This window comes from Petaurus breviceps, unplaced genomic scaffold (genome assembly GCF_028583685.1).
Source record: "Petaurus breviceps papuanus isolate PSGF00001 unplaced genomic scaffold, PetGlider_PUasm1.0 180, whole genome shotgun sequence".
Lineage (NCBI taxonomy): Eukaryota > Metazoa > Chordata > Mammalia > Diprotodontia > Petauridae > Petaurus > Petaurus breviceps.
The window spans coordinates 2245986-2261605 of NW_027185782.1; the positions used below are offsets into that span (position 1 = coordinate 2245986).

At 46.6% G+C, this 15620-nt stretch overlaps 1 protein-coding gene across 2 annotated transcripts in view; it reads left to right on the plus strand.

The window, feature by feature from the left end:
* The window catches only part of SH3GL1 (SH3 domain containing GRB2 like 1, endophilin A2), a 102966-nt gene extending 89385 nt beyond the window's left edge, over positions 1–13581 (plus strand). The window contains exons 6-10 of one of the 2 annotated variants that reach the window (XM_069086801.1): positions 479–637; positions 1771–1874; positions 5835–5959; positions 6328–6387; positions 10467–13581. In XM_069086801.1, coding sequence (XP_068942902.1) covers positions 479–637; positions 1771–1874; positions 5835–5959; positions 6328–6387; positions 10467–10663 — 645 coding nt within the window. In that variant the 3' untranslated portion in view covers positions 10664–13581. The remainder of the gene's footprint in view (positions 1–478; positions 638–1770; positions 1875–5834; positions 5960–6327; positions 6388–10466) is intronic. The other variant, XM_069086802.1, reaches the window with a different exon arrangement.
* Positions 13582–15620: the final 2039 nt, after the last annotated feature.

The window sequence follows — 15620 nt, forward strand, 5'->3', positions numbered from 1 at the left end:
TCTTTTGCCCCAGCATTCCAGGCCATTCATTGGGTGTGCTATAGTTCAGAGAGGCACATGTGGCCCTCGAGGAGGGGGTGGGGCAGGGAGGTGGGGAGGAAGAGCAAAAGCAGACCCAACTAGTCACCATTTATAGAGATACATAATAGAACTTCGTGTTGACCTTACAGTCTCACAGTCCAGCATTATGCTTCTTCTCTTTCTTCTCATTAGCCATCAGAGAATACTCGGGAGATAGATAGTGACATGAGGCCCCCTTTCCCTCCACCAGATCAGTTGAGATAATATTATAATAATAAGGCTTACAAAAGGCTTTACTACATTGGGTACCTAGCACCCTGCAGCATTTTGTTCTCCATATAAAACTGCTGGAGCCATTGTTTAAAGGACTTCCCAAAGGGTCCCAGTGATGTGTTGGCACAGAGTCCTCATTGTTCAGGGAGGCTTTCTCTCTCCACCCTGCCCCTCCCCCCCCCAGCATCATCTGAAAAAGCTGGAGGGCAGACGTCTGGATTTCGACTACAAGAAGAAGCGTCAGGGAAAGATACCAGATGAGGAGCTTCGTCAGGCGATGGAGAAATTTGAAGAGTCCAAGGAAGTGGCAGAGACCAGCATGCACAACCTCCTGGAGACTGATGTAAGCACTTCCTCCTTAGGGGCTTATTCAGCTCTTTGGTATCATGAGAAGCAGTAGACAAATAGTATAGCCATTTGTCTGTTCTGTTAAAAAATGAGGAGGCAGCCTGGTGTTGCAGAAAAAATACTGGATTTTAAATCAGAGACCTGGCTCCTCACCATACCTTTGTGACCTTGGGCGAGTCACTGAACTTTTCTTAGACTCAGTTTCCCCTTCTACAGCATGAGGGTTTTGAACTAGGTGATCTCTAAGGTCCCACCTAACCATTAATCTTATAAAACCTAAGTCCTGTTCAGCTCCCTCTCCCACTTGGATTTGTGTGGTAAATGTTCTTCAGGAGCTGTGTCCTTAACATGATTCCTGCGGTTTCACCTGCTGATATCAGTCCTCTGCTGAAATTCTACTGTATTTTCTTATAAATCTGAGCTTCAGTTCAGTGTGGGCTGGAGTAGTGAGGAAATGGAAGCCCGATTTCTCAAAGCACGATAGTAACGATCTCACATTTCTCTAAGGTTTTATGCCCACCCACCTTGTGAAGTAATACAGGAATCTTTGTCCCCATTTTCCAAGTGAGGAGACTGAGGCCCAGAAAGGCCTAAGGTTACACAGTTGAATGGGCAGCTAGGTGTCTCAGTGGATAAATTGCCAGACCTGGAATCAGAAAGACCCATCTTTATGGGTTCAAATCTGACCTGAGGTACTTACTAACTGGATGACTCTGGGTAAGTCATTGAAGCCTGTTTGCCTCAGTTTCCTTTTCTGTAAAGTGAACTGGTGAAAGTAATGGCAAACCACTCCAGTACATCTGCCAAGAAAACCCCAGAGGAAGTCATGAAGTTAGACACTACTGAAAATGACCAAACAACAGCACGGTTTAATAAGTGTTGGAGCTGGAGTCCAAACTTAGGTCTTCTGACTGTGCCAGTTCTTCCTATTCCATCAGACTGCCTAAATAAGATTTGGCAGAGAGGTGGGAAGACACTTCAGTACATGACAACAGAATTTCATGAGAGGAGGTGTTTGGTTGTTGAGGGAAAAGTTGAGCAGTCAGTTCTGTGGCTCCTGGCCATCAACTCCACTCGAGCAGTCTCCACAGGAGAGATGCCAGCCTGAAGCTACTGTGTTTCTTGCAGATTGAGCAGGTGAGCCAGCTCTCAGCCCTGGTGGATGCCCAGCTGGATTACCACAGGCAAGCAGTACAGATCCTGGATGAGCTGGCGGACAAGCTGAAGCGCAGGTAAGCTTTCCCAGGAGGCAGACGCAGAGAGATCGGCCTCTGGCCCCTTCTTCCTCTGCCTTGACTTTCTGTGTAATGTCCCCAGGCACACAGCAGGAGATGGGCTGCCAGAGAGCTCATTCTGAAGGAGCAGTCAGGGTATGGGCTCTGCCCTGCAGGTATACCTCCTGGATTGGGTTTGGCTCTCTCGATCCTCTCAGGGAAATGGAATTTTTTCTCCTGAGAGCACAGCCCTGTTCTTTTCCTCAGTCTTGGAAGAGTCTGGTTTTCATAATTGCCTAGGAAGCCTAGAGCCTACACAAAAAGAACATTCTTCACTGACTAATTTAAGAAGCTCTGTTTTTTCCATATGATCAGCCTAGCTCTGAAGGGAGATGGGGAAGGCATTTATTGTTGCAGTCTGAGCCACAGCAATAGTGACCTCTGCTGTTAGGAAAATAAAAGTGCATTTTATTTCATCAGATACAGAGGCCTGGCTAGAATTAACTTTAACTATAAGAATAGCAGCACAAGGTTTATAAAATCATTTTGCCACATTTAGTTCAATTCAACCAATTATAAAGATCAGGAAAGGTTGAGTTGTGGTGAAGGAAGCGAAGGATTCTAATAATCCTAGATCTAAATCTATGATGTTTGATTTAGAGCTGGGATGGACCTTAGTGGGTCCCGGGTCCCACCTGTTCATGTACATGAGTGTGCCACAGAATGAATTAGAACATGGGTAAGTATATGATAAAAGGGGAAGTGACAGGCATGAATCCTATTTTATAGAATGGCAGTGGTGTATAGGATTCTATAAAATATCAGGTGTCTGAGGAGCCTTAGAGATGATCTCCAGTCTGCTCCTTTTACAGATGGAGAAACTGAAACCAAGAAAATACAAGTGTCTTATGCCTTAGTAAGGGTCAGTCAGTACAGAAGCCCAGGTCTCCTGCCTCAGGTCCAGTGACTCTTCTGTAACACGGTGCTGCTCCTCAAGAAAATAATGACTTCACCACCACTAATATCTGTGGCACCTACTTTGAGGACTGTGCCAGACACTGGGGGAGCAATACAAGGGTGAACTACGACGTGGTCCCCATACTCAGGCTCACAGTCTAGTAGAGATATAAGATATGTACACAGATGACTAGAATGTAAATCTGTGGTGATGTGTGGGAAGTAGGAGAGAAGGCATATGAAATGGTAGAGGCAGAGGCATGGAGCTTCCAGAGTCTGGCCTGCATGTGGGAGGCATAGCAAAGAGCCAAATTTGGATGGGGCAGAGTGTATAGACAAGAGAGTCATGGGAGATGTGCCTAGGGAAAGTAGAGCAGAACCTTTTTTGCATCACTAAGGAGTTTTACTTTGCAGGTGACTGGTTGTTGTTGAAAGGGGATAAGTATAGAGGTGTCTTGATCAGATGTGTGTATGTTGTGCCTGATTGTGTGAAGGGTAAATTGCCAGGGACGGAGAGGAGAGGTAGAAGGTGGCTGTTGGAATAGTGTAGACAGGTGAGGCCTCTTCCTGTGTTGGTAGCAATAGAAATAGAGACAAGGGGATGGATGTGAGGAATGTCATGGAGCTAGAATTCACAGGACTTGGTTACTGACTTGATATAGCTGAAACTGACAGGATAATGAAGTTGTCACAGTGGTTAGAGCACTGGGCCTGAAGTGAGGAAGACCTAAGTTCAAATTTAGCTTCAGGCACTTAGTAGCTGTGTGACCCTGGGCAAATCACTTCATATTGTTTGCCTCAGTTTCCTTAACTGTAAAATGAGGATAATAGCATCACTTACCTTAAAGGGTTGTTGTAAGGATATTTGTAAGTCACTTTGCAAAGCTTAAAAGCACTATATAAATGCTTACTGTTACTATATGAGAGACGAGAAAGGAAAGGTAAGTCAGATTACACTAAGGTTACTTATGTCAAGTAGACAGTAAGTATGATTGGCAGAAAGGGTAAGGTCAGGAAAAAAAAGCAGATATAGAGGAAAAGGTAAGGTTTATCTCTGTTGAGTTTGGGGGACCTGATAAGATATTCAGGTAGAGATGTCCTGTAGGCCCTGGGAGATAATAGTTCTGGAACTGGAGAGAGAAAAAGAGGTCAGAGCTGGAATAAAGCTTTCTAAGTAATTTTTGAAATAGATGACTCATCTGGAAAATGAGATGGTTGGATTGGATGGCTTCTGAGGTCTCTTCCAGGCTAAGCTCTAGAATCTGGTAGTTCTTGAGATTTTCAAGGAAAAGATTATAAAAATAAGAGAAGAGGTCCAAGGATCTTGGAGAATATTTCTCTAAGAGATGCAAGATGTATGTGGACAAGGAGCTAGCAAAGAAGATAGGAGATTGATTTCCCAAACTCAGCATCCCTTATTTTTTGCCTTCAGGCCTTTATGCAGGCTGGCCATACCTCCCTGCACCCCTCCTAGAACATAGCCCTTCCTTTCCTTTGCCTCTTAGAATCCATAATTTCCTTCAAAGTTCAACTCTAGTTCAGCTCCTGCAGGAAGACATTCCTGATCCTGCTAGTTGTTAGTGTTCCTCAAATTATAGTTATATATTTAAGTGTTGTATCTTCTTAGTAGAATGTAAACTCTGAGCTTATAAGAGTTTGGACTAGTCTCTGTTACCTTGAGTTATCCAAATTTTTTTTTTTTACTGTGTAGTGGGCCTCTATTATGGCTTCTACAGTAGGAAGTAAACAAGACACCAGCCAGGGCTTGTGAATCTTTCAGATTATGTAGCCCTTTAAAAAGATTTGATCTGAATAACTTCCTGGCTACGTTCAGTGTGCCCAATAGGAAGGAGCTTTCCTCTCTAGTGCTGACTCAGCGCCAGTCCTCTTCTTAATCCCAGACAAAATGCTAAATGTTCCAGATAGGGACTTCTCCAAAATACTGGCCCCATGGAGGCATAGCCAGTGAGGAACTTCTTGGTCATGAAGTGCTGAAAGGATGAGGGTTTTCACTGGGTCCTCAGGTCGGGGGTAGTTCTCAATAGGAAAGGGTACCAGGAGCAGATAAGCAAGTCCCTGAGTTGGACCTCTTGTCCTGTTCACAGAATTGAGAGCTGGAGGGGCCTTAAAGAACTAGTACAAAACCCTTATTTTACGCTTGAGGAAACCAAGGCCCAGAGATGGCAAGAACTTTCCCCAGAGTCATATAGCAAGTCACTGGCAAAGCCAGAATTCAAAACAAAATCCTGTGACTCCAAATGCAGTAGAACCTCACTTCCTGAGGATGAGAGGCAGATGGTGTGTGGGAAAGAATATTGGATCCAGAGTCACAAGACTGGGTTCAATTCCTGCCTCTGAAATACTTGACAAATTACTGTAGGCAAATTACTTACTGTCTGAGAGCCATGGGTCCCTCCTCTATAAACTGAGGGTGAAACTTGGAATGCTTACTTCACAGGGTTGTTGTGAGGGTCACATGAAATGCAGATATAGAGTGCTTTGTGAACTTTAAGGCCATATGGACATGTCACTTTTTATCCATTTGTGTCTCTTCATTCATCTTTTTGAGGACTGGCTGTGAGGAAAACAGTTTATCTCTGGGCTCAGATACTTAGCACTCCACCCAGAACAAAAAACTGGCCGTGTATCCTTGAGCAAGTTACTTAACCCCAATTGCTTTAAAAAAAAAAAAAAAAGGTTAAATTATTTATATAATTTTGAAATAGTCATATAAAGGAGTTTTCTGATTTGGAATACCAATATTTGGAAAAACAGTATGGAATAGTCATAACAATTTGGAGAGAGAGAGGGAGGGGGGAAGAGTGAGAGAGAGAGAGAAAGAAAGAGAGAGAGAGAGGGAGAGGAGGTTGTGGTGACTTTACTTGTTAGACTGTTAGTAATAATAAGGATGCCACCCCAAAGTGCCTGGCATCTGTGCTTGAGTTACTAGCCCATATAATTCTTGGCATACTAAGTGCACCACCTGCTCTTGTGCTCACACATTATTTTTCATGTACATAGGATGCGGGAAGCCTCTTCCCGTCCGAAGCGGGAATACAAGCCAAAGCCTAGAGATTCCTATGACTTTGGAGAGCCTGACCAGTCCAATGGAGGTTTCCCTTGTGCCCCAGCCCCCAAGATCACAGGTAATTATGAACCCAGGCAACAGAGAAGGTTGGGGAGGTTCCAAAATGGGGCAACTTGGGGCAAGGAGGAGAATCATGGGCCTATGTTCTAACAAGCGTGCTCTCCTGAGGATGGCTTTATCTTTCACACTCTAAGAACGAGTCATCCTTCTCCAAGAGGTTCTTGGATGCCACCTCAGATCCTTACCACTATCCCTATTCTTATCTTCCCTAACCTACCTCCTCCCCTGTGGGAAGAAAACATGTCAGTCTCCCTGGTCCTTATTCCCCAAAACCTCTGATCACAAGAGGCAAGGTACCTATGGGGATCTGGAATTACAGTCACGTTCAGCCTGGTTGTAAGCTTATCTTTTTGTTTGATTTGGAAGCAGCTTCTTCCTCTTTCCGATCCTCTGACAAGCCCATCCGGACCCCCATCAGGAGTATGCGTGAGTGTGCCCTCAGCTGCATGCATCCCGTCACTGCTGGCTAATGGGTTCTTTCTTTTCCATCTTCCTCTCTTCTTCCTGTTCTGTTTCTCTTGCTTGTGCTTGCTTTCTGTTTGCTAATGCCCTTGCTTTCCTTCCTTTTCCGAGTGGAACACTAATACATTGTCCCCAAGAGGACTCTCTTTCCATAGCAGTTAATGTTTTGGGAGTTCTTTAATCTCATGATCTAGCTGCATATGAGCTCCAGTTGACCTGAAGCCATGATATTGTTTCTTCATCATGTTAGGAACAGGCTGCAAATGGAAGTGGATGAGGAATGATAAACCTTAAAAAGTTATAAACCATAAGGAGCCATTCATTCGCTCACTCATCAGACATTGTGTTTAATGTGCAAGCCTCTGGAGACAGTATAGAATGCATTTAAACCTTGATTCCTGCCTTCATGGAGGTCACAGTCTAGTTGGTGAATAAGCTACAAACCAGAGACTTACAATGTTGTGATCTTATGCATGACCTATGTATGACCAAGGCATAGAACAATATGCTGCTACCTTAGGGGGCTGAGGCTGAGGCTGGGGCAGCACTTGAGTAGGATTTTAGCAAATAGGGTGAGAATACATTCAAGGCATCAGGAACAGGGTAAGGAGGGGCAGCTAGGTGGTGCAGTGAATAGAGCACCAGCCCTGGAGAAAAGAGGACCTGGGTTCAAATGCGGCTCCAGACACTTGACACACTTACTAGCTGTGTGACCTTGGGCAGGTCACTTAACCCCAATTGCCTTGTCTTCCTCCCTCCAAAAAAAAAAATTCGAGGAACAGTCTAAGCAAGGACACAGAGGTGGGAGCTTCAATATCATTCATTTCAGCGTGCATTTATTAAATGCCCCCTGTATTCTAGCTCTGTTCCAGGAAAGTACAGTATAAGCTCTGGGATCAGAGTTGCCCGTTTTGTATAGATGTGCAAGGGGTATGTGTGACATAAAGCTGCCAAGGGTCCTGGTTCTTTAGAGTCAGGAATCTTCAGGGCTTCTGTAACTGAGAGCATGAGGAGTAACACTGGAAAATTCTAGAGTCCCTAAGTCAGGGCTTTCAATGAGGGAATGAATCATTCCTACTTGTATAGAGAGAATTTTTTAAACTCCAGTTACAACCAGTCTGGGAAGGCTACATCATTTCCTGGGGCACCTATTGGAGGCTTTGAGATCCAGCATATGGAGGATATCCCTGTCACCACCGTCTTGGGGTAGCCTAGAGGGGAACAAGAGTGCTGTTTGGGTCTGACCTTTGGCACTGGCTCCCATAACACCTCTAGTAATACCTCACCATGTCTCCTTTCATGCACAGGACTAAAAATGGACAAAAAGATGTTTCAGGAAGCACTTCATCCCATATAACTGAAGATAGGCAATGGGATAGATAGTGTAGACATCTAGCTGGGAGGGCACGAGGTGTGAAACCCCTCACCGGTGGCACCATCTGGGTGACTGAGGCCTTTAACTGCTCTGAGTTTCAGTTTCCTTCTTTATCTCTCAACCAGCATTAATCAGGGTTAATAATACCTGTAGTACTCATCTTATAGGACTGTGATGAGTCAAATGAGATAAAAGTGTAGGCTAGTACTTTGTAAACTTTAAAATACCGTAGAAATGTTTGATGTTGTTGTTATCATCATTGTAAATGAGCAGTTAGCTAAATGATGTTACAGTAGGGTTTTGTGACTTTACAATGGGATTTAGTTCAATTCAACAGACATTGATTAAGCATCTGTTATATGTTCGGGTTGGTACTTGGCGTGCAAAGACAAAAAATAGTCCCTGCCCTAAAGGTTTATCCTTTTTTGGGAAAAGTGAAATGGACACATGAGTAAATACAAAGTATGGACAAACATGAAGTCACTGATTGGGATGGGTCACAGCACTGCCCTAAAGGTATGACTGGGGTGTAGATCCATTGCCAAAAACTAAGGGCCAGATGGTGAAGGACTTGACTGATCCCAGCTAATTAACACAGCTAACAATGAGCTCAAACTAATCTTCTGCCTCCACGTCTAGTGTGCGTTCTGCTATAGCATGGTGCCTCTCTTGTTCTCAGGGACACTGCAGCAGCCATATCTAGTTTTCCCTCTCAATTCCCTGCTGTGTCTAACTAGTCTCCTCCTGGTGGCTTTTGCCTCTTCCAAGGAAAAAAGTCAACATCACTCTCCAAAATGAGAGCACTGGCCATAGGCCTAATTAGGCTGGTGTATGAGAGATTTTTTTGTTTTGTTTTGCTTTTTGGAGAGCAATTGGGGTTAAGTGACTTGCCCAAGGTCACATGGCTAGTTTTTGTGTTAAGTGTCTGAGGTTGGATTTGAACTCAGGTCCTCCTGACTCCAGGTCTGGTACTCTATTCACTGTGCCACCTAGCTGCCCCTAATGAGAGACTTTCTTAAAGGAATTGGGAATTGACTGATGGGTGCCCCAAGGCTTGGAAGGGTAAGAGAATCAAGATGACTACCCAGAAACTGGATCAAAGTGAATTATGCTCTGGTTGCTGTCTTCCTGCCTGTCTTCAGTGGACCTATAGCAATGGAAAAAAAAACACAGGGGCATCTATTCCCCTGCTCTAAGGCTTGCTGCAGTTGTCCCCAAAGAGCAGGCTTTTCCTGGCCCTGTTGCCATAGAAAAGGAATATCCAGTAGCCATTCCCTGGAGGAAGGACCTGAAGTGAATTTGGTGTTGTCATACAGTATAGACATGGAAGCCCTGCTGCGGGAATGAGAGATGAATCACCAAGGACTGGGAGTCTTTTTTTATAGCAAGGAATCAGACAGGGCAAGATGAGAGTCTAGTGGTAAGGATGCCCTGTTGCCCAGTATAGCACCGTTTCAAGACTTGTTTTTCTGGGTACTGTGACAGACTTGTGCTGACTTGGCCAGTGCTCCTGAAGGGCCTACTTCCAGTACCAGAGGAGAAGAAGACATGGTCTCTATTACCAAGTTAGCATAAGCCATTAGAGAAGAGTTCAATGCCAAGAGATGTGGTCCTGATTCTTTGCATTTAGAACAGAGATTGGTATGGACTGGGATGAAGAGGAAAGGATTCTTAGAGAAGTTGGAAATTGGAAGTTGACTTGGCCCTCTAAGGATGGATAGGATTTGGTTATGTAGACAGAACAGGGTGGGAAGTGAAGGAGAAGACATTCCAGGCCAGAGGGATGGCACAAGCAAATACTTATTTAAGGAGTAGAATGTGATGAGGACAGACTGCCTGTCTGGAGGAGTGTGTTTTGGGGAGTAGCGAGAAATAGTTTATGGAAAATGGATATAAAAGGGCAGCTAGGTGGCACAGTGAATGGAGTGCCCAGCCTGGCGTTAGGAAGACTCATCTTCATGAGTTCAAATCTGGCCTCAGATGCTAGCTGGGTGATCCTGGGCAAGTCACCTAACCCTGTTTGCCTCAGTTTCCTCATCTATAAAATGAATTGGAAAAGGAAGTGGCAGACCACTCTAGTATCTTTGCCAAGAGAACCCCAGATGGGGGGTCATGAAGAGTCGGACACAACTGAACAACAAAAAGGCAGATTTTAAAGGGTATCTGCTGGATTCTTCCTCCAATGCGTCATTATGGTATGGTGGGTATTCAAAAGCAGGAACTACTAAGCTGGGAGGATTTAAGTAAAAAAGGTCTAGTGACTGTCTGCTTTGTAAAGACAAGCTTGTCCAAGGGGAAAGAGACTCATCACCAGAAACTTCATTTTTGTCAGTAAAGGGAACATTCCCACAGAAAAAATCATGATGTGTGAACCAGGGGAGTGGGGGAAAAATGGGGAGTGAAAGCCGACAGGCTGAAGGATCTTGAAAGCCAGAGAAGTTTCATCGGGTAGGAGGATACTTGGTTCTGAAGCAAAGACAGTGACAGAATCAGGCTCTTTATGGACTTGGAAGGAATCTCTAGGCTTGTATAGTTATGAATAACACATTGATTAGGAAATAAGGCAGTAACCCAGGTGGGTTAGCGACTGCCAGTCGTCATCTGTGCTGATCCATGCCCCAAGGAGGCTTTTGGTCACTCACCTCTGCCCTGTGTGTCTCTTCCCTAGCACCTCTGGACCAGCCCAGCTGCAAGGCCCTGTATGACTTTGAGCCCGAGAATGATGGGGAACTGGGCTTCCGAGAGGGTGACATCATCACATTGACCAACCAGATCGACGAAAACTGGTACGAAGGCATGATCAACGGCCAGTCGGGCTTCTTCCCCCTCAACTACGTGGAGGTGCTGGTCCCACTACCTCAGTGAAATGACTGCTCTCCACACCTCCCTCCCTGCCCTCCCTTCCTCCTCCTTTCTCCTGCTCCTCCCCCCATGAGGAAGGCCAGGCCTGATCTCCTGCATTCCATTTTGTTCCTGGTGACACCAGTCTCTCACTGGAAGACAAATGGGATAGTATTAACCCTGCCCATGTCAGAAGGGTGTCAGATTATCTGGACTGGGTGTCCCCTCAAATCCATCCTTCCCAAGGATTTGGTACTTCCTGAGAGACCTCAAGGAGCTTGCTGCCTCCTCTCTCCCCTCACCCCCCAGTCACTTTGGCACAGGTTCAGGCAGCAAAGCCCCTAAGTCCTGACACCTGTGGTCAGGCTCAGCCTTCCCTGGGAAGACTAAGCAGTGGATGCTACCTAGTTGAGTTACAAGTTGAGTATAGGCAAAGAAGGATGAGCCAGTAAGTTTTAATCAGTGTAGGGGGGTCTTGTGGTGTTTATGGTGATGGAAATGAGAAACACAATTTGTTTAAATCACCTAGGTTTACATAAGACACTAGTGACCACCCAAGCTTTTTTGGTGGGGAGGGGAGCATCCTCCCTCCTTCCACCTTTTATCCCCATCTTCCAGCTCTAGACTTTGTCCCTTCTTCATTCCCCCTCCACTTGCTGCTTCTGAGGGGCCTGGGTGGACAGGATTCATTTACTCAACTGACTCCACTAGCCACACTCCCCCTCTCAGCCAGTCCCTCGACTCTCATTTGGGACTGGACTTGGCTGTGAGGCTCCCATGCAAAGGGGTAACACTAAGGTGCTCTTTGAAACACTAAGCTTCCTCTCTAAATGCTTCCAAGCCTGAGCAGCCATCGCTACCCTGCTCTGGCACCCTACCAAGGAACATTCAGAGGCTGTCCCTCTGTCTTTTGAGGGTGGCTTGGTTCCCTGGTCCACAGCCATAGAAATTTTCAACCTCTGACCCTACCCCAGGCCCTAGCTATCACTTTTTTCCACTCCTTGAGATCCTTAAGTTGACTTGGAAGATTCTGCCCCCTTCTCTGAACCAGACTTGGAAAAGTCCTGCAATGCTAATAAAGCAGTACCAAGTGCATGACCTGGGGCCACGACCAAGAATCTCCTAAGAAATGTTCTGTGTGGTCTTTAGGGAATGGAGGAATCCTATGGAAATAGCTCCATCTGCTCTATTCTTCCCCTGCTGGTCTGATTGCTTTCTTTGCTGGCTATGGCCAAAGGCTGGCAGCTGAGTCATTGGGCCACAGGACCGAAGCACAGGAAAGCCCACCTCCTTCCCCTGTGGAGCTGTCCCTAGCGTGCCTTGCTTGCTTGCTTGCAGCCTCCTTCTTGGAGGCTGGAGGTTAGGACTTGAGCTGGGGTTGGGGACTATTCCTGCAGGCGTCAGCCAGGTCCCTATGGAGGTCATGGCCCTCTTGCCTCAGGCTCTACTGCCTTAACTGGCTGAAATAAGAAATTTGGTATATTCTCTCTCTCTGTCTCTCTCTCCCTCTCTCTCTCCCCTCCTTTCCCCCCTCTATCCCTCTCCTTCCCCTTTCCTTTGCTTTCTTCTTCTCCCCCTCTCCTCTTTCTCTTTATTCTTGGCAGGAGTAATATTAGGTGTAGCAGTGTGGGCCAGGCTTTGGAGACTTTTCTGTACTATGGTGATTTTGAGGTGGAAATAAGAGGCAATTTGTTCCATGGTCTGGCTTTTAAATTCTCCTCAGCTTTGCATCCTTCTGATTCCAGGAGCCCCAGGCTCCGCCACAGCCCATTGCAGGCAATGGGTCCCAGATCCTTTTAGCGTTGTCCTCTTGTGGCTTCTCTAACCAAAAAGCTCAAGTTTTGCATAGACCACACCCCTTGAGAGCCTGAAGATCAGCCAGGGCACAGTAGACTCCCCTGCCACCCCTGGGCCCAAGGGTGAGAGGGGGAATAGCATGGCAGTTGCTATTCACGGCAGGAATAGCCAGAGCACTGCTCTACAGCCCCAGCCCAGCACCCCCCTCCAGCAGCGCTTCTGCCCTGTGTTGTCTCCTCCGCTTCACTCTTCTAAACACAAGAGTTATTGCCTCCTTTGCAGACACTGCCCCCTCTCTTTGCTCCTCTCACCTGGCAGTGTGACAGATACAGAAAGCAATGTATCCTTTTAACTTTTCTTTTAACTGAGCATGTTGATGTATGTTTGTTATTCATTTGGCAGCTGCTGTTACATTGGCACTGCCAGGGTCCTCCTTCCCCACAAAACATGGGACCACAGGGGCCAGAAGAGGCTGCTGCCTCTCTGGGTTGCCAAGCCCCAACAAGTCAACCTCCTCCTTTGAAGGGTTAAGCACAAAGAGTTTGATGAACTGAACCCTCCCTGAGAAACCTACCAGAATTCATTGTGGCACCTCTTCCCTGTCTCCTCTCCTTTATGGTTTGTCTCTTATCACCTCCTGCTCCCTGATGCCTCTCCCTCTTCCCTGTGTCAGTGCCCCCATCCCCATCACCTGGTGCTGAGCTGTGTCAGCTTCCTGCTCATCAGGTATTTCCCCTCCTCCCCCCATCGAAGTGGTCCTGTACCAATTAGGGTCCTGAAGCCTCCTGGGACAGCCCCAGGAGCAGCAATATGAAATAGCTTCATAGGACCCGGTAATGCTAGAATCCGTATCGTCCCAGCCTGGAGTCCAGTGGAGCCACCCAGGCCTCCACAGACCTTTGGACTACTACCCACTCAGTTCTAGACTTGAGTATGAAAAGGAGAGGATGGAGGTATAGATTAGCCATATCATCATCATTCCCATAGGCCACCAGGAGCCACCATTGCATTCAGTTGGGGGGAGGTAGGGGAGCAGGGTGTCTTCAGATGATCAATATAACTTTTGTTACAGTTTCTCCTTTGTCTAGGGCAAATTGAATTGTAATCTTGATTTAAAAAAAGTATTAAATGTTTTCTCTTTCTAAGAGCCTCTCCTTTACCTTTCATTGTCTCTCTGGCAGGAAATATTTCACAATTTTTTCCCTAAGCAAGCTATTCTGGGAACCCTTTGCCAGAGAAGGAGCAAAAGGAGTTAGCTGGCAGCTTGTAAGGTTGTCATAGGATTTTAGAAGTAAAACAACTTCATTCTGAGGCCTGTAAAGATTAAAATGTCTGCCCCAGGTCACACAGTTGAGATTTGGAGTCAGTGCTCCTGCTACATCACACTGTTAAACACCAATAGTCAATAAGTGTTAAGCACCTACTGTGTGCTAGGCATATGCTGGGGATATCAAGGTGCTACTCTCAAGGAGCTCACAGTCCGACGGGGGAGACAGCATGGAAACTGCACAAACAAGCTGTAGACAGGAAGTAATCAACAGAGGGAAAGCCCTAGAATTAAGAAGGTTTGGGAAAGACTTCTTGTAGCAGGTGGGATTTTAGTTGAGACGTAAGGGAAGCCAGCAGATGGGAAGCATTCCAGGCGTGGGGGGCAGGCAGTAAAAATGCTTGGAGCAGAGAGCTAAGATAGCTTGTTAACAGAACAGCCAGGAGGCAGCATCACTGGACTGAAGAGGCTACGGTGGGCTGAGACAGAAGAAAACTGGAAGGTAGAGTTATATTTGATCTTGGAAGTGATTGATAGGGAGCCTGTAGGCTAGGAGTAGGGAGGTGACAAGGTCAGACTTGCTGTTCTGGAAGATCTTTTTTTTTTTTTTTTGCAGGGAGGAAGGCAGGGCAATTGGGGTTAAGTGACTTGCCCAAGGTCACACAGCTAGTGAGTGTTAAGTGTCTGAGGCTGGATTTGAACTCAGGTCCTCCTGACTCTGGGACCTGTGCTCTATTCACTAGTGGTGCCACCTAGCCGCCCCTGGAAGATCATTTTGACAACTAAATGGAAGATAGGAATGAGGAGAGACAAGGTTGGGTAGACCCTCCCTCCCCGCCCCCCCAGGCTACTGGAAATAATCCAGGCCCAAGATGAGCACCAAAATACTAGGGTGATGGCAGAGTCAGAGGAGAGAATGGGGTATACCGGCGATGTTGTGAGGGTGAAATTGACAGGTCCAGGCAATAGATTGGATGGGGAGGGCAGTGAGAGGCATGGAGGAGTCAAAGATGATGCCTGGCTTTTGAGCCTGGGAAGATGTGGTGGTGCCCTTAGCAGCAAATAGGAAAGGTTGGCAGTGGGGAGGGTTTGATAGGATGTAAATGTCTAATGAGCAGATAAATTTGAGAATCACTGGCAGAGGGATGATAATTTAATCTAGGAGCTGATGAGATCACCAAATGACAGAGGGAGAAAGCCCAGGACAGGTCCCTGTGGGACCCCCTGTCAGTGGGCATCACCTGGATGACGAGTCAACAAAGGAGCAGTCAGGAGGACCAGGATCCTAGAAAAAGAGAATTGAGATGGAGAGGGTGACGAGCAGTGTTAAAGACTGCAGAGGGAAAGAAGCATGAGGATGGAGAGGAGGCCAGCTGGTAACTCGTGCAGTCAGAAGCCGGTCACAGGGAGCTGTGAGTGGGAGGAGGGCCACCCTCCGTGGAGATCCTTCTCGAGGAGCTTAGTCACAGAAGGCAGCAGAGAAGGGACAGCCGTTAGTGGAGGCGGGTGGATCCAGGGAGGGCCTTTTGAGGAGGGAGGATCTGCAGGCAGTAGAGGAGCAGCCAGACTGGGAGACACTGAAGAGGGAGTGGGGATGACTGAGGGGGCAAACTCCTGATGCATCAAATGTGATGTGATCACTTGTGCAGGAGAGGGCTGCCTCATCATGTAAGATGGGGTGGTGGGAGGCATCTGGCAGTCATGGGAGATGAGCAGGGAAGGGAGAACTCTCAGCAGAGAGCCATAATTTGTTCTTGTTTTTGTAGGGGCAGTTGGGGTTAAGTGACTTGCCCAAGGTCACACGGCTAGTAAGTGTAGTGTCAGAGGCCACATTTGAACTCAGGTCCTCCTGACTCCAGGGTCAGTGCTCTATTCACTGCACCATCTAGCCACCCCAAATCACAATTTTTAACAGCC